Raw genomic sequence first — 21,100 nt, 5'->3', positions numbered from 1 at the left:
GCCGAAAAGGCCGGGGGCGGGGAGGGGAAGGGAGCGTCGCAAAGCGCAAAGGGAAGGGGGCTTTTTGCGACAGCGGCGCCGCAAAGCGCGGCGTGTTGTTGACAGCCGCCCCGGCGGAGCTGGAAGTGAGTGCGTGAGGGCGGAGGGGCCCGGCGCCGGCAAAGCCGCCGGTACCGGGGGGCTCCCGGCGGGGCCGGAGGCCCTGAGGAGCGGGCAGAGCCGGGGTGGGGGCTGCTGGGGGTGTCATTGGTGGGGAGGGTGTGGGGGGCGCAGGGGACTGGGGTCTGTGTGAGGGCAGCGGGGCCTTGTGGGGGGCTCTGGGGAGGGGGAGCCTGTGGGGAAGGGGTTGTAGGGGAGGTTATAGAGGGGCTATAGAGGGGTTTGAGGGGGTTGGAGAGGGGTTGGGGGCCAATAGGGAGGTTTGGGGGGCTTATAGGGAGGTTTGGGGGGCTTATAGAGGGGCTTAGGGAGCTTATAGGTGGCTTTGGGGGGTTATAGGGAGGCTTTGAGGGGTTGTAAGGAGGCTTTGGGGGGTGATAGAGGGGTTTGGGGTGGGGATAAGGGCTCTGGGTGCCAGGAGGCAGCCCCCTGGGGCACTTGCAGGGGAGGCCCTGTGGTTGTGCAGGGCTGGAGGGCAAAGAAAGTCCCGTAAGATGAAGGGAGAGGGCTCTGTGGGGGGCTGAGCCCGAAGGGTGGCTGGAAATGGGGGGGCTGAGTCCGTCCCCAGAGGGTGCTGGGGCGCGGGGACGGCACCCGAGCGGCCCCCTCGCACCCGGCACCCCCCTCACGCGCCGCTTCCCTCCAGCTCTGTCTGAAGGAGGAAAGGAGAAATGAGCAAAACCAGGAGGCCGCCTCCACCGCCGGGACGTGGCGGCACTGCCGCCGGCAGGCAGGTACGTCCGGGGTCGCCTCCCGGCCCCCCTCCTCAGCCTGCTCCGGGCCCTGGCGCCGAAGCAGGGCGCGCACCTGCAGTTACGCCTCCGCCTGCCTAGGAGGGAGAGGTCACGGGCGGAAAGATCCTTTAAACAACCGCAGGGAAACCTGAGGCGTCCTGGCCGCACCCTCCGCACAGGGAAGCTGGGGCGTGCGTTATGCAAGACTCAGATCCAAGCAGCTGCAGTCTCCGGCGGGATTTTGCTTAAACTGGGCAGTTCTTCCCTTAAGCAGGTGCCGGCTGCGGCTTCCTCGTTCGTAGTGATGGCGGTCGTTCCAGGCGCGGGGCTCCGCTGCGGAGCCGCTGGGAGAACCGAGCTGCCTGTATCCTCGTCGCCCGTCTTCTGGGCTTCGTTTGCTTTTATAAGTCGGATCATCAGCTCTGTCAGCGCGCGGCCTCGCGCGTCGTCGAGCTCGCAGGGTGTGGCAGGCCGGTCCTGAACCGTGGGACGCGTTGTCCTTGCTCGAGTCTGATCCCTGAGGATCCGGGCCGATCCCGCCCTTCCCACGGGCCAGCCGGGCATCGCCGCCTCCTTTGCTGGGATCCCTCGGGGCAGCTGCTGTTTCTCCCCCGCAGGTGCCTTTGCTCATGGGCTTCTCTCCGGAGGGGATGATGGTGAACGACGCTGGGGACGACGCGGCCGAGCTGGAGGCAGAGCTGCTGGCTATTGTGGGAGGCCAGCCTGATCCGAAAGGAAAACCCAAGGGGAAAAGTAAGCGGCGCGACCTCGTGGGAAGAGTATATCCGCACGGGGGGGCCCGTCTGCCGTGAATTTCCTTGGCTAGTTAACGATGTGCCGCCTGGAAAACAACCCACAGTGGTTCGTTTCCTGCCTGACGAGTTCGCGGGTCCCTCCGGGCCGGACTCGCTGCCCGGCCTGGCTTTCCTCGGCTTCCCGGGCACGGGCCTAAGCTGGGGTAGGAAGCGGTTGCGGGACGCAAACACCGGACTTCTCCCTCTCCAGCGCCCTTGCCAATGGAAGCGATCGAGAGAATGGCTGCTCTCTGCATGAAGGACCTGGATGAAGAGGAGGGAGACGATGAGGAAGATCTGGAAGACGAAGATGATCTCATGGTATAAAGGGCTCTGGGCGCTACGGGAGGTCTGGCGGTTTGTTCCCCGCCGATCGGTGTCCTGCGCGGGATTTGGGAGGGGTTTGGGGAGAGCATCCCTGTGCCCTGGCTGTTCCTTAGCCCTTATATCCCTCCCCCGTATTAGCTTTTCCTTGCTCTACCCGCTTTGGGATTAATGGCACGTATTTTCTCCGAAAGAGATTTTTGGTCCCGGTTTATCATTAACGGAATTCCTGCTCGTAGGCAGAGCTCCAGGAAGTGCTTGGCGAAGAGGAGGAGAGTGCAGATGCCCCCGCACCGGCTGCAAAGGTAGGAAACTCGTCTTTCCGCTTTGCTTCCTCTGCTGCTCCTGGTGTCGGAGCACTTCTACGTCCGCAGCGGCGTCTGTTGGATCTCCCTGGCGAGTAAACGCGAATCCGTTGCGCAAAAGCATGGTGGAAAACAAGGAGACGGAGATCAGATACTGCAGCTGCGCTAGAGCTGTTTCGACCCGAGCTTGTAAAAAAAGCAAAGGGCCGAGCAGCTGCGTCCGCTCCGAGCCCCGGATCCGAGCGGCTATCGGCCGCGAGGAAGCCCGGATGCTCTGCCGTTGTCCCGTAGCTCAGCCGCCTCCTGCTTTGGGCTCCTGCAGGTGGGCGAAGCGCCTCCCGAGCTCGGCAGCGTCGAGTCCGTGCTGGCGGAGAGGGCGGACATGTACAGAACGGCCGTCGCCAACGCCAGGCAGGCCGGAGACGGCTCCAAAGTGCGCCGCTACGAGAGAGGCCTCAAGGTGAGCCCCAAAGAGCGCCCTGCCGGCCGGCGGCTCGCGAACCGCCGCTCCCGCGGGCGCCGGAGACAAGACTTTCGTGCTTAATCTCTAATGAAGCGAAACCCGCTTGGTGCTGAGTTCACCGCTGAGCACGGCCAGCGTTTCCACGCTCCAGGAGTTTGCGCTTACATCTGCGTTAAGGCAGGTTTTTTCCCCCGCGGTGGTGAGCGCTTCCAGCTCCCGCTGCTTCAAACGGAAGTAGAATTTACTCAGACTTCTTGGAAAATCGTGTCGTTCTGATTTCGGTGCCTAATTGTGGGCGATAACGTAACCTGAGGAACGAGTGGATGCCGCGGCCTGTGCTGGAGCTGTCTCCGAGACCCCGTTACGCACAGAGGTCTCCGGCATGGCCCTGATCGCCTTATCCTGCTGCAGGCTTGGCTTTTGGCTAAAACACAGCCTCACATTCCTGATTCCTTGTGGTCGCTTAAACCCTGCGAAGAGTCTGAGGACTTTTGGTTTTTAATTTTGAGCACCAGCCTGTTTTGTTTGGGGTTTTTCTGGGGGGCCAATTTCTACCTTGCCGAAGTCTTTTCTGCCACGTTAAAGTTTTTCGTGCACCTCTGTGCTGTCAAGGGCAGACCTCCCTCTTTCCCTCGGATTTTGTCCCGCAGGCTGGGGGAGCGTGGCACTGCTCTTCCAAAGCAGGTACGCGGCTCAAGGTGCTCTCCGTTCTCCGGAAATATGGGAAAGTGAGGAACTTGCGCAGTTAGGGAACGGCTTCCCGATCAGGGAGCCCCTTCGCCATGTTTCAGGCCACGGTTGGCTGTTGTTTTTAAGCAGATTCTGGGTTTTTCCCACCTCGGGGGCTTTGCTGCAGCCCTGGCAAATTCCAAAGTTTCTCTTCTCACAGCCGAGATGGAGAAAGATCGGAAGCTGATGATGGTTTTCTCTGCGCGCGCCTTCTTTCCAGACACTAGAGGACATGCTGGCCTCCGTGAGGAAGGGAAAGAAGATCGACGAGGAGGAAATCCCGCCGCCGGTGGCTCTGGGGAAGAGCGCGAGCTCCCAGCAGCCGTCCCCTACGGCAGCAGTGTCGTCCCCCCACAGCTCCGCGCCCGCCGCAAGCCCCGGCTCGCCGCCGACGCCGCCTCCTGCGCAGCCGCCTGTTGCCTCTGCCCCCAAGCCCCTACCGAAGTCGCAGCCGCCTCCTGTTCTCCCAAAGCCTCAGGTCTTGCCCGGCCCTGCTTTGCCCGTCGGTTCTCCAGAGAAAAACGCGGTTTCTGCCTCGCCGCCTCCTCGTTCAGGTGAGGCCTTGCCTTGTCCCTCCTCGCGGCAGGGGGGAAGCCCGCCCCAAGCCTAGCGACTGCCCGCTCTGCCCCCCAGGTCCCGGCGGAGCCGGCGCCGCGGCGCTGCTGCAGGGCCGGCAGCGGGAATACAAGCTGGCAGCCCTGCACGCGAAGCAGCAGGGAAACCTGGAGATGGCCACGAAATACTACCGCGTCGCCAAGGTGCGTGGGGCGTCCCGGGGCAGCCAGCGAGGCCGGCATTTCTCCTCCCCATGAAATATTAAGCAAACCGCCCCCTGTTTTGGTTTTTGTGGTAAAACAAGGGTAAATCTGGCTGGCAGGAGCAGTCTGCAAAACGTGCAATGAGATGTTTATTAAAAAAAAGCGAGAATTCTGATCTTTCTCTGGTGCTTTTGCAGAGCTTTGACTCCCTGCTGGAAGCTTTGGGGAAGGGCCAGCCGGTGGATCCGAGCAGCGTGCCCCCTCCTCCCAGTAAGAAGGGAAACGCCGCCGAAGAGCTGCGGGGAGCCTCCGCTCCGAGCCGGCGGTGCCACGAAGGAGCCGCCTTGTCCGGCTGCGACCTGCCCTGGCTGGAAGCGCCGACGCTTGGGCTGGGGACCCCTCCGGAAGGGGGGGCTCCTGGGTCCGGCTCCCCGCTCGGCCTTCACCTTTCGGCGCGCCTCCGGAAGGGCAGCCGTTCCCGAGTTCAGAAGGCGCCGGCAAATGGCAGGGGCGTTGCTGCGGGGCGCCGGGCTCCTTCCAAAGGGCCGCTCCAATGTACCCCGTTCCTAGCGAATGCCTCGCCGCTCGCTTGCGGACCGACCGATTCCTCCCTTTCTTTCCCCAGACCAGCTGCCCAAGGAGCTGCTGTCGCCTGGCCGGCAGCAGCCTGCTGCGCCGACGCCGGCGGTCGCGCCCGAAGCGAAACCGGCCTCTCCCGCGGCAGGTACGAGCCCAGGGAGCTGCGCCGGTTCTCCAGCCTCTGGCTGCCCTCTGAGGAAAGGGAAGTTAGAGACGTAATTGGAGCGTTTCTCCCGCTCTCCCTGGAGCAGACGTCCCTCCTCCCCCTCGGGACGCGCTGGAAGCTCTGCAGCAGAGGATGGAGAGGTACAAAACGGCGGCGGCGCAGGCCAAGAGCAAAGGGGACGATCGGAAGGCCAGAATGCACGAGCGCATCGTGAAGGTGAGGGCACCGCGTGCTCCGGGGGCTCCGGGACCCCGGGCAGGGTGCTGCCGGCGCGCGTGCCACGAGAGCGGCCGTTCTCAGGCTTGCCTGTCTCTTCCAGCAATACCAAGACGCCATCCGGGCTCACAAAGCAGGGAAGACGGTGGATTTCTCGGAGCTGCCCGTTCCGCCAGGTATTTTCCCAGTCTGGAATGGCGGCAGGTGGTTTTTGGGTCCATTTTTTAAAAACCGTGCGCGTGTCGGAGAGGAAGATTCGATCCAAAATTCAGCCCGGGCTAAGCGATCGCGGACTGCCGCAGCCCGGCCTCGCTGACGCCCCCGGCTTCCCCGCTTTCGTCTCGCTTCCCCCTTTGCCAGGCTTCCAGCCCATCCAGGGCGTGGAGGCGCCGTCTGGAGACCAGAGCATCGCGGGAGTGCTGGAGACCGCCATGAAACTGGCCAGCCAGGAGGTCCGAGACAACGAGGAGGAGGCCGAGGAGACGAAGAAGGTTGGGTTTTGCGGGCTGGGGACCCCCTGGCCGCCTCCCCCCCGGCTGCCGTAGAAAGCCAAAACGGGGACGGGAGAGGGCTCCGCCTGCCCGCGCCGTGTCCGCTGGGTGCCGGTTACCCTCCTCTTCCTCTTCGCAGCCTCCTCTGACGCCTTCTCTGCCTGTTTTTGGCTGCAGCCCGCTCCCCGCCCCGCTCCGACGAGAACGGCCGCCGCCTCCCAGCCCAAGCAGCAGCCGCAGCAGCCCCCGCGAGCGTCCTCGGCGGCAAATTCCGCGGGAGTGGCCAAACCGGCCCCCAAAACCACCACGAAAGGTACCCGGCTCCCCAGCTCGGATCCCTGCTCCGTCCTCGGGGAGGCTGGAGCCGCCGGGATGCTCCCGGCGTGCTCGGCGCTCCGAGCGGGCAGCGGGAGGACGGGGGTGACTTAACGGAGGAAAGAGCTGAGGGACGCGCGGGAGCAGCCCTCAAAGGTGCGAAGGAGCCTTTCGCAGGCGGAGGGATTGGGCAGGAAATCGTGAGAAGAGGGGAGACTTTGCAGGGGGGGAACTTCCTAATGGGAAGGGAAGGCAAACGCCAGGATGCTTTGCCCGGGGAAGTTGGACTCTCCGTTGCTGGAGCTTCCGGGAGCAGGATGTGCCAACGCCTGGCTGTGTTTTAACGAGCTGCTCCCCGCTTCGGGCCCGCGTCGCCTCCCGGAGGCCCTCAGCCCGGGACAGGCTGCAGAAAACAGCCCGGGCGGGGAACCAGGGGGTCCTCGGAGCGCGTCCGATCCGGGCAACCTCATTTTAAGAATCTCTTTGCCTGTTTGAGGGCTCTGTAGACCCGTGCCAGCTCCGGCCACAGCTTTTGCAGCCCAGGGACCCTCTGGCACCTCCTGCCTTGATCCCAGGGGGCTGCTCCGAGCTTTCTGTCGGCCGCTCGGGATCCTCCTGTCGTTTCCCTCCCTCTTGCAGCCCAGCAGCAGCTGGCCTTCCTGGAGGGCAGGAAGAAGCAGCTGATGCAGGCCGCGCTGCGAGCCAAGCAGAAGAACGACATCGAGGGGGCGAAGCTGTTCCTGCGCCAGGCCAAGGGGCTCGACCCCATGATAGAGGCGTCGCAGAACGGCCTCCCCGTGGACATAACCAAAGTGAGCGGTTCCCGCCGTGCCTGCGGCCTGGCGCTCGTTCCGCCCCCGGCCGCGCGGTTTCCCGGGACTCGTCGCCGACGCTCCTGGGTCCCCGCTCGCTTTTGAGCTGCGGCCCCAGGTGCGCGCCGGCCTGGGCTCTCGAGGTTCGGGGATGGATGCGGAGCCCCTCGTCGGGGACGTGGCGTCGCGGGGCTTACGGCTGAGCCGCCGCTCCCCTTGCGCCGGGCTCGGGAGCGCCAGCCTCTCCGCCGGTGCTGGGAGAGCTCCGGTAGCGACTCGCCGCACGGCCCTGGATAAACTATTTCCTCTGCGGGTGCCCGGACATCGCGCGATGTGGGGAGGCGGTCCTGGGTGAGCGAGGAGTTTTCCTCCCGTCGCCGCTGGCGTATCCGACGCCTTCCTTCCTTCCTTCCTTCGCAGGTGCCCGAAGCCCCGGTGAACAAGGAAGACTTTGTGCTGGTGCAGCGTCGGGGCGTTGCCATCTCCCCGGAGGCGGCCAGCCAGTACCTGGAGCTCATGAAGCTGATCAGGCAGCAGCACGAGGTAGAGGGCTTGGAGCGACCGCGCGGCGTTTCCCGGGCTCCTCCGCCGCCTTATTCCCCTCTCCTCAGCCGGGCCCTGGGAGACCTAAAACTCACGGCAGGAAAACAGGCTGCTTTTGGGCAAATCTGGGGAGACATCGAGCACCAGAGGGGCAGGGCGCGATGTGGGGACTGTGGGAAGCGCGGGGCCTCGGGATGAAGGGGGGGAGAACTGGCGGGCTCTTCCTCGCCCTGCGCGAGGAAGGCAGCGTAGCAAGGAGGCAGGAAACAAGCAGCTTCCCTTGCGAAGGGTGAGAAATCGCGGCTTTAAACTCGGCGTGAGGGAGGTCAGACCTGAGGAAGGGTTTCCTGATGGGAAAGGAGGTAGCTCAAGGCAAGTAAATTGCTTGGGAAAGTGAAAATGCGAAAATCCCGTGTACGAACGCGTCCAGGAGGAGCTGGGTCAGGCCGACCCTGCGTTAGGGCTGCGGAGGGGTGAGCAGCTCCGAGGAGCTCTCAGCGCTCCATGGAAGCGCCGCGAGGTCCTCGGGATGGGATGGCGCTGGAGAGCAGGATGCCGTAACCGTCCCCTCTCCGTCTCCCTCGTCCCAGATGTGCATGAATTACTCCAAGCAGTTCACTCACCTGGGGAACATCGCGGAGACGACCAAGTGAGTGCTCCGGCAGGAGCGTGCGCCGCCGCTCCTGGCACCGAGCGCTTCGCGTTCATCCCGCTGCGCGGAGCGCGGCCCGCAGCGCTCCTCCCACGGCGCTCCGCTTAGGAAGCTGCGTGCTTTCCCCTTCCTAAACGGCGGTGCGTGGCGTGGGGCGGCTGCCGATTTCCGCGTTACTGGGGAGGCGCCACGGCCAGTTGCTCCTCTCGGTTGTAAGGCAGAGCAGATGGATTAACGACCCCACGGCGTTTCTCCCAAGCCCGGGGTCCTGGCTGAATTCACACGTGGGTAATTCTGTTCCGGCTGCCTCGAATCCCCCCTCGCAGCTCTGCCGGGGAGAGGGTTTCTCGCTGCGCGGGGCAGCTGCGGCCGGGAAGGGGCCGCTCTGCTCGGCATGGCTGCTCGGGCGGAGGGCGCAGGGGCTGCTGCTTTTTATCTGCCGGGATTCAGTTTTAGATCAGTTTGTGGGGAGGGGGGGAAATATGAGCTAAAACTTGGCGGCTTTTCCTGAGCCTCAGAGTTTCAGCGAGGAAAGAAGCCAGCGGCAGCAGACGCCGTGCCGTCTTCTACACGCCGGTGTCAGGTCTCTCTCGGTTTGCGTCGTCTTCCCTGGGGATTTCCAACGCTGTAGTCGCGACTGCGACTTTCTGGATCCCAGCGCTGGGGCGCTCTGGATGGGGAGAGGGCAGGATCGCTTCCCGAGGCAGGAAGGCGCATGCCTCGCTGCGGTCCGGGGGAAGCCACGGGCACTGCCATAAGCTGCCGTCCGGAATAACCTGGGGGCCGCTCCCGCCTTTCCCTCCAGGTTCGAGAAGATGGCTGAGGACTGCAAGCAGAACATGGAGATCCTGAAGCAGGCCCACGCCAGAGGCTTCCCTCTGCCCAAGTACCACTACGAGCAGAGGACCTTCAACGTCATCAAGTAGGTTCCCGGACGGAGCACCGCTTCCCGGGGTGCCGGGAAGGGAAGGCAGGTTATTCATAAGAGATTCCTCTGCTTTGTTCGAAGAATCTTCCCTGAACTGAACAGCAACGACATGGTGCTGTCTGTAGTGAAGGGGATCAATCTCCCGGCTCCACCAGGTGAGAGGGGAACAGGCCTTCATCCCCTAGGGAAAAAGAGGTCTGTCAATGCCGGTTCACCAAAACTGCGGAGGCGGCTGTAGCCGAGACCGCTCCGCGGGGTCGCAGCAGCTCCGGAGCCGCAGGCGCCGCGTGGCAGCTCTCGGCCAGGGTCGCAGCCGAGGATAACGGCTTGGGCTCCTCTTCGTAGCGCGGTGCCGGGGACGAGAGCGCCGCTGGGGTTGGTCTGCTCCCCCCTCGCCGCGCCAGGTGCCCGCTGACAACCGCCTTTTTTTTTTTTAATTATCTCCCATTAAAATGCCCCAGAGAGTGCTGGGCCCAGCACCAGCAGTCATTAACGTTTTGTTGCTTTTCCCTGGCTGTTCCCATACGCAAACCCCGCGGGGAGCGGTGAGGACATGGGTAGCAACGGCGCCAGCGTGCCGTTATGCCAAGCGGCCTCCGTAAGGAGGAGAACCGGCTGCCGCTGCTGGCCGCGGCTCCTCAGGGACGGAGCAGGGGTCCAAAGGGGGTGTGGGAGCCGGGATTTCCGCGCCGCCATGACCCGCGGTGGGTTGCGAGGGCCGCCGGCGAGGCGTTCCTGGCTTGTCCCTGTTCAAGGTGTGGCTCCCAACGACCTGGATGCGTTTGTGCGCTTCGAGTTCCCCTATCCCAACGCGGTAAGTCCGTGCCCATCTGCGAGGCGCTCCGGGGGTGCGCTGGGGGGACGCGGCATCACCCTCCCTCCCTCGCCTTCGCAGGAGGAGGCTCAAAAGGACAAGACCAACGTGATCAAAAACACGGACTCTCCTGGTAAATGCCCTTCCGGAGAGGTGGGGAGGATGCCGATACCCGGGATCTTGTTACCACGGATCAGCTGATGTGCGAATGTCTGGGGGTGTTGTGTTACCCCCCCGTAGGCAAGAAGGAGTTTTACCCCAAGGGATAAAGCGCCTTGGATTGCCCTGAGCCCATCGGGCGGGGTCCGCGCTTGTGAGCTCGGAGGTCTGGCGTCGGGAATTGCTAGGGCGTTCGGTGCGGATCTGCGCCTGGCTCGCGTTGTGCGGGAGGCGCCGCGCTGGCCTCGCGCTGACGCCGTGCTCTGCTCTTGCTTCCCCCGGCAGAATTCAACGAGCAGTTCAAGCTGTACATTAACCGAGGCCACCGCGGGCTCAAGCGGATCATCCAGGCCAAAGGCATCAAGTTCGAGGTGGCGCACAAAGGGTGAGCGCGCCGGGACCCGGCGGGGACGGAGCGGCGCCTCTAAACGTCACCCGGCCTCCAGCAGCCGAGCGGAACCGGCTTGTTTTCTCCTCTCCCGCGAGCTCGGGAGTATCGGGGCGCAGCTGAGAAGGTCACGCGGCCTTTGTGGGCGCGATAAGCGCGGGCAGCCGAGCGCCGGCGTTGATCGGCTCCGCCGCCACCAGCTCGCTGCCCGGCTCGCTTCCTGAAACGGGCTGGGCTGCGCTGGGAGAAGCGAGAGCGTGCGTTTTCCAGTGCTGCCCGGCGCGGGGGGTTGTTTTAACCCCCTTTTCCGCACCCCTGCTGGGTGCCCGGCGCTGCGACCTGGGCTTTCCCCCCTGCTAGTGCAGGATGCGGGCTGATGGGCCCCGATTTGGGGGAGTTTCCTGAGCTAAGCAGCTCCCAGGAGGAAAAAGAAGGGAGAGGAGAGGCCGCCCAGGGTGGGAGCGCTCTGGTTTCACGTGCTCCCTGTCTCCCCTTTCTCCCAGGGGCTTGTTCAAGACGGACCGCATCGTCGGCACGGCCCAGCTGAAGCTCGAGGCCCTGGAGACCACTTGCGAGGTCCGGGAGATCGTGGAGGTGAGGAGCCTGGGGCGCATTCACCTGGGGCCGCCCTCTTGTCGTAGCAGACTCCCAGCGCCCGGCCTTGGGCTCGCTCCTCGCCCTCGGCGTCGCGGGCTGGCCTCGGCACGGCCCCCGGCGCGGCTGCTCTGCTTCGTACCGAAACGGACAACGACTTCCCAAACCGTGCTGAGCGGGCGGCGCGCTCTGGAGGGGCGTCCCGAGGCGGGCTGAGTCCGGACTGAACTCAGCACACCCAAGACTGGCATTCGGGGCTCTGCCGGCTTCTCCTCTGCTCGCTCCCAGGGCTCCGTCTCTGGTTTTTAACTGTTTTTTTCCTTCTCTCCGCTCCGCTCCCTTGCTGCCTAGCTGCTGGACGGCCGCCGCCCCACAGGGGGGAAGCTGGAAGTGATCGTACGGATACGGGAGCCCCTGAGCTCCCAGCAGCTGGAGACGAGGACAGAGAGGTGGCTGGTCATCAACCCCAGCAGCATGCCGCCGGTAAGGGCCGTGGCTCGGCCTCCCTCGCCTCCCGGCGGCGGCGGGGGACGAAAGCGGAAGCCGCGAGGGCGGGAAGAGCGGAGCAGCAGCTCCCGGAGGCCAGCGGGGTCCCCTCCGTCTCGCTCCGTTGGCACAACCCGGACTAAAATTCCCCTTTTGCACGGCCTCGGACCCCCCCCCGTCCTTTCAGTGAGCCTTGCGCGCTGCTTCGCAGCACCTAGGTGAAGCAGCAGCATCCTAAAATCTGCTGCCTCCCCCTCGCAGGTCGCCGTCCCCAAACCCAGACCGGCCATCGCTCCGATAAAGGACGTGGGCAACAGGTAGGTGCCGCCGGCTCTGCCGCGCTGGAGGCCGCGAGGAGGCGGCGCTCCTGCCCCGGCTGCCGTGGGGAGAAGGCGTCGGTGCCGCTCGCGTCCGGGATGGCTGCGTGCGGAGGCGCTCGTTCGGCTCGCTGGCACCGCGGCCGGGACACGCCAGGGTCAAGAGCGCGCTGAATATCCTCCCCAGGGTTTCTCTCCGCTCCGCGCTTCCCCTGCAATAAGTCATTTCGGGGATCACCGTTATCCCTGCGGCACAACAGGGGGAATCAAGGCAGGGAGCTGGGAATGTCTCTGCTTAGAGCACGTAATAACAGGGGACGAGTTTGCCGCAGGCGGCTGGGACAGGGATGCGGCTTCTTCCTGGCGGCTGCTGTTTACGGCCTCTCGTCTCTGCGATTCCCTTCCAGAACGTCCATCTGCTCAGTGCTGTAGCCAGGCCGGCTCTGCCCGCACCCTCTCCTCCTCCTCCTCTCCGGCCCCGGGAGCTCTTTCACGGAGCAGATTTGCTTCCCACCGGTGGCGGAAGAGCCGAGGCTTAGGGCGACCGTGGCACTTAGGGCCCCCGCGTGCTGCAGGCTCCCCGGGGAGCACGGCGCCCGTTTTTGGCCCGAACCGGGAGCAGGCTGGGCCGGCAGCAAGGTTTCCTTGCCGGGAAGGATGCCGGAAGCGCCCGCTTGGGCCGGGGTGGCCCTGGAAGGGATTAAACTCTCGGCAGGACCGAGAGATGCGATGGCCCGGCTGTCAGCCAGGGGACAGGGATGTGCCTGCTTTGGGCGCTGGGAGGAGGAGGAGGAGGAGGAGGAAGGGCAGGGGTAGCGCGCAGGAGAGGAGTGAGGAGGAAGGCGGGAGGCAGAGCGGAAGCGAGCCGGTGCCGGAGCCGGCAGGGGAGGCCAGCGAGCGGCGTAAAGGGCCGGCGAAGGCTCCGCGCGGAGCAGCCTGAGCTGGCAGATGGCGTTCGGGAAGGACGGAGCCCGGCGGTACGTGGCGTCCCCGGAGAGCCCCGGGCGAGCGCAGCCTCGCTCCCGCCGGGGCGCCGTGGGGGAAGCCGTGGCGTCTGCCGTCGGGGCCGCAGCAGGCTGAGCCGGGCATCCGCGCCGCGTCCGGAGCGGCCTCCCCTGCCCGGGGCCTCACGCGCGGCGGTTTCTCCCTTCGCAGCAAACCCATCCGCACGCTGCCCAGCCTGAACCTGCTGGCCTTCGACCGGGAGAAGCTGGAGAAGAAAGTGAGTGATTCCCTGCGGATCGTGTGGCCATGCTGGGGCGGTGGGGGGAGCTGTGTCCCGCATCCGGAATCCGGAGCCGCGGGCACCTTCGCGCCTCGCTGGCGTTGGGCTCGGAGCTAAGGCAGGTGCCGATGCCGGTGCCGCCATGCTCATGGTGTCGCCCGCTCCGTGTCCTCCGCTCGCCGCTGGGGACGGACGGGAGCGCGGTTCCCGGTGTCGGCTCCTCCCGGCTGCACCGTGCCGCGCGCCCACATCCCGTCGCTCTCTCTGGTAGATGCTGGTGTACAAGCAGGCTCACCGGCAGCTCCCTAACGAGGTGCTGGAGCAGTACCAGGACGTGCTCCAGCGGAGCCAGTGGCTGCGGGCGCAGCTGCAGCACGGAGCGCCGGCCTTCCGGAAAGGTGAGCGGCGGCCGGGGGGAGCCGGGAGCCATCCGGAGCCGGCCCTGAGCTCCCTTCCCTCTCCCTAGAGTACCTGGCGCAGCTGGAACGCTACCTGCACCTCTACACGGAGACGGCGCGGCGCCTGGGCACTGAGGGCAACCGGGTAAGACTTTGGCTAGCGGGGGATTGCACCGGGATTGGGATTGGGATCGGGCTGGCTCCCCCCCCAACCGCTCGCTTTCCCTTGGCAGGATGCGGCCAAGGAAGCTCTTTACAAGAGGAATTTGGTGGAGAGCGAGGTAAGCGCATTCCCGAGGGGCTCAGCGCCGGCTCCTCGCTGGAGCTTGGCTTCTCCGCCGACCCGTAGCCCAGCGCCGCCACCATTCCCGTCTTCTCTTCCAGCTGCAGAAGCTGCGCCGATGAGCCGCACCGGCCTCACCCCAGCGCCGGGCCCCGGCTCCAGCCCCGTTCCTGCCCGGAGCCGGCCCTGCTGCGACAATCAGCCGGCGGCCGGGAGCCCCCGGCTCCGGTGGGGGGCCGAGGCCAGGCCCCGCGGGATCAGCGCTGCTATTCCCTCTCTCCTCCCTGATCCCGCTCCCCGGAGCCGCAGCCGCAGCCGGTCCCGCGCGGTTTTTTTTTGCACGTGTCCCTCCGCGCCGGGGCCGCTCCGGCGCCGCAGGATCCCGCTCGTCCCCCCGTCCCCCTCCCCCCGGGACCTTCCCGCGAACCAAAGGGCCGGCTCCGCTCCCGCTGCTCGAAGTGCCTGGCTCCCGGAGCCGCCGCGGGAGCAGGCCGCCGGGGCCGCCCGCCCCCCCACGGGTTTCTTTTGTGCTTTCAGAGACAAATTATAAAGTTTCTAAGAAGAACCCGGGGGTTTCGCTGGCGAAGCTTCGTTCTGCCTCTGCGCCGGGCGTCGTTAAACCTTCCTGCGCTCCTCTGGGCCATCCCCGAGGGCGCGGGGACACCGGCGCTGGGGTGGCCCTGGGCCTCGCGGCAGGTCCCCGCACCTGGGGACATGTCCCCGGGCCATTAGTGGCCACTGGCATGACCCCAGGTCGGTGACACATCTCCAGGCTGGTGGCACAGCTCTGGCCTGGTGGCTGTCCCCAGGTCCAGGGCGGTCCCCAGGTTGGTGACGTGTCCCCGGCCTGGTGGTGGCCCCCATGTTGGTGACACAGCCCCGGCCCTGGGGCGGTCCCCAGGCCTGTGAGGACCCCATGCTGGTGGTGGCCCCCATGTTGGTGACTCATCCCCATGCTGGTGGTGGCCCCCATGTTGGTGATATGGCCCCGGGCTGGTGGTGGCCCCATGTTGGTGACACGTCCCTGGCCTGGTGGCAGTCCCTAGGCCTGTGAGGACCCCAGGCAGGTGGTGGCCCCCATGTTGGTGACATGGCCCTGGCCTGGTGGTGGCCCCCATGTTGGTGACATGGCCTCAGGATGGTGGTGGCCCCCATGTTGGTGACACGTCCCCGGCCTTGTGGTGGCCCTCATGTTGGTGACACATCTCCGTGCTGGTGGTGGCCCCCATGTTGGTGACACCTCCCCGGCCCGGTGGCAGTCCCCAGGCCTGGGAGGACCCCAGGCGAGTGGTGACCCCCATGTTGGTGACACCTCCCCGGCCCAGTAGCGGTCCCCAAGCCGGGGCCTGTCTCTGGCTCGGTGGTGGTCGCCCCGGCAACGGCCCCACCGTCGCCTCGGCAACGGCTCCCGCCAGGCCCTGCGGGGCGCCCGCAGCCCCGCCCACTCCCCCGGGGCCGGGCCCCGCTGGTGCCTCTTCTCCATGGCAACCACCCAAGTGCTGACGGACGGGAGGGCTGTCCAATCACAGCACGCTCCCCGGCGGGGCCGAGGGCAAGGCGCCTCGCTCCGATTGGCGGGCCCGCCGCGCCGGGGCGGGGCGAAGCGTAGACCGACAGCCGCTGCCGGCCAATCGAAGGGGGGTCGCCTGCCTCGCGCCGCCGCGCCTCCCAATGAGGCGCGGGTGCTGCCGGGTCCCAGCCAATGGGCGCGCAGCGTGGGCGGGCCGTCGGTGGCGGGCCGGGGCGCTCCGGAAGCGGAGGGGGCCGGGGGGAAAATGGCGCCCAGCTCGAAATCGGAGCGGGGCGGCCCGGGGGGGAAGCGGGGGCCGGCGGGGGCGGCGGGCGGGTCTTCGGCTGGACCGGGCCCGCGGGGCCGCCGCGAGCACGTGGTGAGGCAGCTCGACCGCGTCAAGGTGAGCGGGGGGCCGCGGGGGGAGGGGGGGTGGAGGGGAGCCCTGAGGGGGGGATATGGCGGGGGGGACCCTGAGGGGGGAACATGGCGGGGGGGACCCTGAGGGGAGCCCTGAGGGGATGGGGACATGCTAGGGGTCCCTTGGTGGGGAGAACGCGGCTGGGGGGAGCCCTGAGGGGGGGATCAGGATGAGGGGGGCCCTGAGGGGGGGACATGGAGGGGGGGAGGCCTGAGGGGAGCCCTGGGGGGGGGAATGGCGGGGGGAGTCTTGAGAGGGGGGTCATGGCAGGGGAAGGCCTAAGGAGAGCCCTAAGTAGGGGGGGACATGGTTGTGGGGGGTCCTGGGGGGGACATGACTGGGGGAGGCTTGAGGGGAGCCCTGGGGGGGGGGACGGGAACATGATGGGGGTCCCTGATGGGGGGGTCATGGCGGGGGGGGGGCGCTGAGGGGCTCTCTGAGGGGGGGTGTGGTGGGGGGAGGGTTATGGGGTGCCCTGTGTGGGGAGGGATGTGAAGAGAGGGACCCTAAGGGGAGGGGACATGGAGGGGGGAGGCCTAAAGGGAGCCTTTGGGGTGGGGGGACATGGTGCTGGGGGGGGGCCCTGAGGGGTCCCTGAGGCAGAGGACATGGTGGGGAGTCCCTGGGGGAGGGGGACACAGCAGTTTGGGGGGGTCTGAGGGGAGCCTTGAGGTGGGGGGGGATATGGCAGGGGGATTTGGGGGGGGTATGGCAGGGGGAGCACGGCAGGAGCCCTCAAATTGGGGGGGGGGACATGGCAGGGCCATGGTGGGGGCTTGAGGGGGGCGGCATGGTGGGAGGCCGGGGAGGGGCTGGAGGGGGGTGATGTGGAGAGGGTGGTCTGGGGGGAGTCGGGGGGCTTGGGGCAGAAAGGGGCTGCAGGGATCCGAGGGGGGGGGATTTGGGGACGCCTCGGTTCTCCCCCCCCAAAAAAACGCGCCGTCCCCCCTCCGCAGATCAGCGGGCAGCTCTCGCCCCGGCTCTTCCGCAAGCTGCCGCCGCGGGTGTGCGTCTCCCTGAAGAACATCGTGGACGAGCATTTCCTGTGTGCGGGGTGAGGTGCCGCCGCGACCCCCCCCACTCCGGCGCGTGGGCCGGGGGCTCCGGGGGCAACACCGGCCCCCCCCCGGGCGCGCTGCAGCTGCGCCTCTGCCTCCCGCCGCAGGCACATCTTCCTCGGCTTCTCCAAGTGCGGCCGCTACGTCCTGTCCTACACCAGCAGCAGCGGCGACGACGACTTCTCCTTCTACATCTACCACCTCTACTGGTGGGAGTTCAACGTCCACAGCAAGCTCAAGCTGGTGCGCGCCCCCCCCCCTCGCTCCGTCCGCCCCCGGCGCCGCCGGATCGACTCCCTGACTCCCTCCCTCCTTCCCGCAGGTGCGCCAGGTCCGCCTGTTCCAGGACGAGGAGATCTACAGCGACCTGTACCTGACGGTGTGCGAGTGGCCCAGCGACTCCTCCAAGGTCATCGTCTTCGGCTTCAAGTGAGCGACGGCGGTGGCGGTGGGGGTGGCAGTGGTGGGGGGGTCGCGGACGCTCCCCCCCCCCGGCCCCCGCGGGGCGGCTCGGCCCTTAACCGCGGCTCCCGCCGGCAGCACGCGCTCCGCCAACGGGCTCCTCGTCAACATGATGATGATGAGCGACGAGAACCACCGCGACATCTACATCAGCGCCGTGGCCATGCCGCCCGTCATGCACTGCGCCGGCTGCCGCGACATGGCCCTGGCCTACCCGGGTGAGCGAGGGGGCCCCGCCGCGCCGTGCCGCGCCATCCCCCTGTCGCGGGCCGCGTGGCCCTGCTCGTCGCCCCTAACGAGCGCCGCCGGCCCCCGCCGCCCGCAGGCGACCCGCACGCCCACTGCCTGCGGCACGGCTTCATGCTGCACACCAAGTACCAGGTGGTGTACCCCTTCCCCACCTTCCAGCCGGCCTTCCAGCTCAAGAAGGACCAGGTCGTGCTGCTCAACACCAGCTACTCGCTCGTGGCCTGCGCCGTCTCCGTGCACGCCGCAGGTAGGCCGCCGCCGCCACGGCGGGGAAAGGGGCCGGAGGGGCCCCACGGCCGCCCCGACCCGCCGCTCCCTCCCTTCTTCCCGCAGGCGACAGCGGCGGCTGCCAGATCCTCTACGACAGGAGGAGCCAGGCGCAGTCTTGGCGCCGGGCGGGCTGCGGAGCCGCGCCGGGGCCCCCCGAGCGGCCGCCCACTGGGGACGAGCCCCCAGAAAGGGAGAGCCGGTCCCGTCCCGGTGCGGCTCCGTGCCCCGGTGCGGCTCCGTGCTCCAGTGCGGCTCCGTGCCCTGGCGCAGCCCTGCATCCGCCCGCCGGCAGGCCGGCCCTGGGCGGCGATGACGGCAGCTCCGGCCGCGCCGCCGAGCTCTCCCCGGCCGTGGCCAAGGCTAAAGAGTTCGTGGCCGACATCTTCCGCCGCGCCAAGGAGGCCAAAGGCTCGGCCCCGGCGGAGGAGGAGGAAGAGGAGGAGGATGAGGAGGAGGAGAGCAGCGGGAGCGGGTTCGGCTGCTGCCCCGAGGCCGGGCCTGGCGGCTCCCCGTCGTCGGCGCTCCCCTCCGGAGCGTCGTGGGAGGCCCGGCGCCGGCGCCTGCCGCCGGGACTGGCGTCGCCCCGGGGTGACGGGACCCCCGAGGGTGAGCTGTCGCCCAAAGCGTCGCTGCCGTGCGGCGCCGAGCCGGGTTACGTCAACTACACCAAGCTGCGCTACGTGCTGGAGCCCGCCGAGCCCGCCGAGCCCGAGGACGGTGAGAAGCTCCTTCGGCTCGCAGGGCTGCCCCGGAGCGCGTCCCGGCCCCGGGCAGGTGTTCCCTCGCCCGGCGATCCCGGCGCTTCCCCTCGGCCTCCGCCCCGGCTCCCTTTCACCCTCTTCCCTTGCAGAGTACGAGGACGACAAAATCTCGCTGCCCTTCGTCGTCACCGACCTCCGAGGCCGCAACCTGAAGCCGTTGAAGGAGAAGGCGATCGCCCAGGTGAGGGGGGGTCCCGGCTCCCGGCGGATCACAGCCGGCTGGGAAAGCTGCCGCGTCCCGCCGCCGCCTCCTCCCACCTCCGCCCGCTCCCGCAGGGCCAGTACCTGACAGTGGAGCAGCTGACGCTGGATTTCGAGTACGTCATCAACGAGGTGATCCGCAACGACGCCGCCTGGTCCCGGCAGTTCTGCTCCTTCAGCGACTACGACATCGTCATCCTCGAGGTGGGCGCCGGGGTGGGGTGGGCACCGCTCGGAGCCGCCGGCCGGCTGCCGCTCGGAGCCGCTCTCATTCCCGGCTCCTTCCCGCAGGTTTGCCCCGAGACCAACCAGGTCATCATCAACATCGGGCTGCTGCTGCTGGCCTTCCCCTCGCCCGACGAGGAGGGGCGGCTCCGGTGAGCGGGGCCGGGCCGTGCCGCACCGCGCCGTGCCGCGCCGCCGCGCCGCTCACCGCTCTCCTCCCCGCAGACCAAAGACCTACCACACCAGCCTCAAGGTCGCCTGGGACCTCAACACCGGCACCTTCGTCACCGTCAGCGTCGGCGACCTCACCGAGGTCAAGGGACAGACGAGGTGAGCTCGCCGCCCGCGGGGTGCCGGGGCGCCTCGAGGGGCCGGGATGGGCGCTGGGGCCCCAGCGAGGGTGTTTTGGGCACCGGGACGAGCACCGGGGCACCTCAGGGCGTCGGGCCGGATGCTGGGTCAATTTGGGGTGCTGGGATGGGCGCTAGGGCCCCAGTGCAGGTGACTGGGGGCACTGGGACGGGTGCTGGGGCACCTTGGGGTGCTGGGATGGATGCCGGCACCCCAGTTGAGGGTGTTTTGGGCGCCGGGATGAGCACTGGGTCACCTCGGGGCGCCGAGACAGGTGCCAGAGCCCCAGTGAGGGTGACTGGGGGCACTGGGACGGGCGCTGGGACACCTTGGGGCGCTGGGATGGGTCCTGGAGCCCCAGCAAGGGTGTTTCGGGCAGTGGGATGGGTGCTGGGTCACTTTGGGGTGCCGGGACGGGCGCCGTCACCCCAGCGAGGGTGTTTTGGTCACTGGGATGGGTGCTGGGTCACCTCGGGGTGCTGGGATGGGCGCTGGCGCCCCAGCGAGGGTGTTTTGGGCGCTGGGGTGGGCACTGGGACACCTCGGGGTGCTGGGATGGGCATCCTCGCCCCGGCGAGGGCGTTTCGGGTGCCGGGATGGGCGCTGGGTCAAACCTCGGGGTCCTGGGACGGGTGCTGTCGCCCCAGCGAGGGCGTTTTGGGCGCCGGGACGGGCCCTGGGACACCTTGGGGTGCTGGGATGGGCTCTGGCACCCCAGTGAGGGTGTTTTGGGTGCCGGGACGGGCGCCGTCACCCCGGCGAGGGCGTTTCGGGCGCCGGGACAGGTGCTGGGTCACCTCGGGGTGCCGGGACGGGCGCCGTCACCCCGGCGAGGGCGTTTCGGGCGCCGTCGCCCCCCCTGAGCCCGTCCCCCCCCCCGGGCCCGGCCGGCGGCAGCGGCAGCGTCTGGAGCTCCTACCGCAAGGGCTGCGTCGACATGGTCATGAAGTGGCTGGTGCCCGAGAGCAGCGGCCGCTACGTCAACAGGATGACGAACGAGGCCCTGCACAAAGGTGGGGGCCCGGGGGGGGGGGGGAGGACGGGGGGGGGGGACGGGGGGGCCCCGGCGTCCGGCCCGGCCCCAGCCCCCCTCTGCCTCCGCCCCCAGGCTGCTCCCTCAAGGTCCTGGCCGACAACGAGCGCTACACCTGGATCGTCTTGTGACAACGACGACGATGACGCCGCTGGCCACCCCCCCTCGCGCCTCCTTTTAACAACCTGCGTGTTTCCCCCCCCCCCGTTTCCCCTTTTATTTTGAGTTTGGGCTTTTTTTCCCTTCGTGTTTTAATCGGCGCCGTTCCCGGGGCTCCCGGGCTGGGGGTGAGCTCGCCGCCCCCACGGATGGACAGACGGACGGCGCTTTCCCTCGCCCGGGGAGGAGGTCGGCCGCGTTCCCCCCCCCCCAACAAGCGGCTTCGCCTCCCCCCTCCCTAATTAACCCCCACACACACCCCTTCCCGGCCCTCGGTGCCTTCGTTTCACCCCCCCCCCCCCCCCGCGACCGCGAGCGACGGAGGCGCCGGGGGCAAAGAACACGCTGGATTTATTCCTCTTAAGAAAGAACTACAAAAGGTAGAAAACAGCTTTTGCACCCTAGACTACACACGTACACAGCAGCGGCGGCGGCGGCGGCGGCGGCGGGGGGAGGGCCGGCGCCCCCCCTCCACTCCGCGCCCCCCCCGCGCCCCCCCCCCGCCGCCGCCGCCGCCGCCCCCCCCAAAGGGAGGTTTTTATACAGGACGTCGAGTTGGGCAATAAACATCTATCTCACAGGTTGAAAACACGGCGAAACGAGCCAAAGCGCGAAGGCCCCGGCGGCGGCGCCTCCGTGGCGCGGTCACCACGCGCGCGACGTTGCGGGGGGGGGGGGGGGGCGCTGGCGGGGGGGGGCAATTACATACGAAAGCACAGATCCGTTTCCTCGTTAAAACTAGAATATCTAAATACTCAGTTACGACCG

At 67.5% G+C, this 21,100-nt stretch overlaps 2 protein-coding genes across 2 annotated transcripts; both read left to right on the top strand.

The window, feature by feature from the left end:
* Nucleotides 1-84: 84 nt before the first annotated feature.
* On the top strand, nucleotides 85-14,197 carry CC2D1A (coiled-coil and C2 domain containing 1A). The gene is made up of 30 exons (XM_067314665.1): nucleotides 85-125; nucleotides 806-893; nucleotides 1,511-1,646; nucleotides 1,899-2,008; nucleotides 2,251-2,316; nucleotides 2,639-2,776; nucleotides 3,729-4,062; nucleotides 4,142-4,266; nucleotides 4,464-4,536; nucleotides 4,892-4,990; nucleotides 5,097-5,227; nucleotides 5,331-5,403; nucleotides 5,588-5,718; nucleotides 5,896-6,031; nucleotides 6,673-6,845; nucleotides 7,266-7,388; nucleotides 7,979-8,037; nucleotides 8,846-8,962; nucleotides 9,050-9,123; nucleotides 9,724-9,782; nucleotides 9,864-9,915; nucleotides 10,227-10,326; nucleotides 10,833-10,923; nucleotides 11,275-11,406; nucleotides 11,671-11,726; nucleotides 12,882-12,948; nucleotides 13,223-13,349; nucleotides 13,418-13,494; nucleotides 13,583-13,630; nucleotides 13,734-14,197. The coding sequence occupies exons 2-30, from the start codon at nucleotides 831-833 to the stop codon at nucleotides 13,752-13,754; spliced, it is 2,991 nt and encodes a 996-aa protein (XP_067170766.1). The 5' UTR covers nucleotides 85-125; nucleotides 806-830; the 3' UTR covers nucleotides 13,755-14,197.
* Nucleotides 14,198-15,407: 1,210 nt separating this feature from the next.
* DCAF15 (DDB1 and CUL4 associated factor 15) lies at nucleotides 15,408-20,536 on the top strand. The gene is made up of 13 exons (XM_067314599.1): nucleotides 15,408-15,545; nucleotides 16,520-16,617; nucleotides 16,729-16,864; nucleotides 16,944-17,050; nucleotides 17,162-17,301; nucleotides 17,409-17,579; nucleotides 17,666-18,319; nucleotides 18,453-18,544; nucleotides 18,640-18,768; nucleotides 18,856-18,941; nucleotides 19,015-19,119; nucleotides 20,038-20,153; nucleotides 20,249-20,536. Exons 1-13 carry the CDS (start codon nucleotides 15,408-15,410, stop codon nucleotides 20,302-20,304), a joined length of 2,028 nt encoding a protein of 675 aa, XP_067170700.1. The 3' UTR covers nucleotides 20,305-20,536.
* The last annotated feature ends 564 nt before the right edge of the window (nucleotides 20,537-21,100 follow it).

This window comes from Apteryx mantelli, chromosome 36, assembly GCF_036417845.1.
Source record: "Apteryx mantelli isolate bAptMan1 chromosome 36, bAptMan1.hap1, whole genome shotgun sequence".
NCBI lineage: Eukaryota > Metazoa > Chordata > Aves > Apterygiformes > Apterygidae > Apteryx > Apteryx mantelli.
This window is presented reverse-complemented; position numbering and strand designations above follow the sequence as displayed.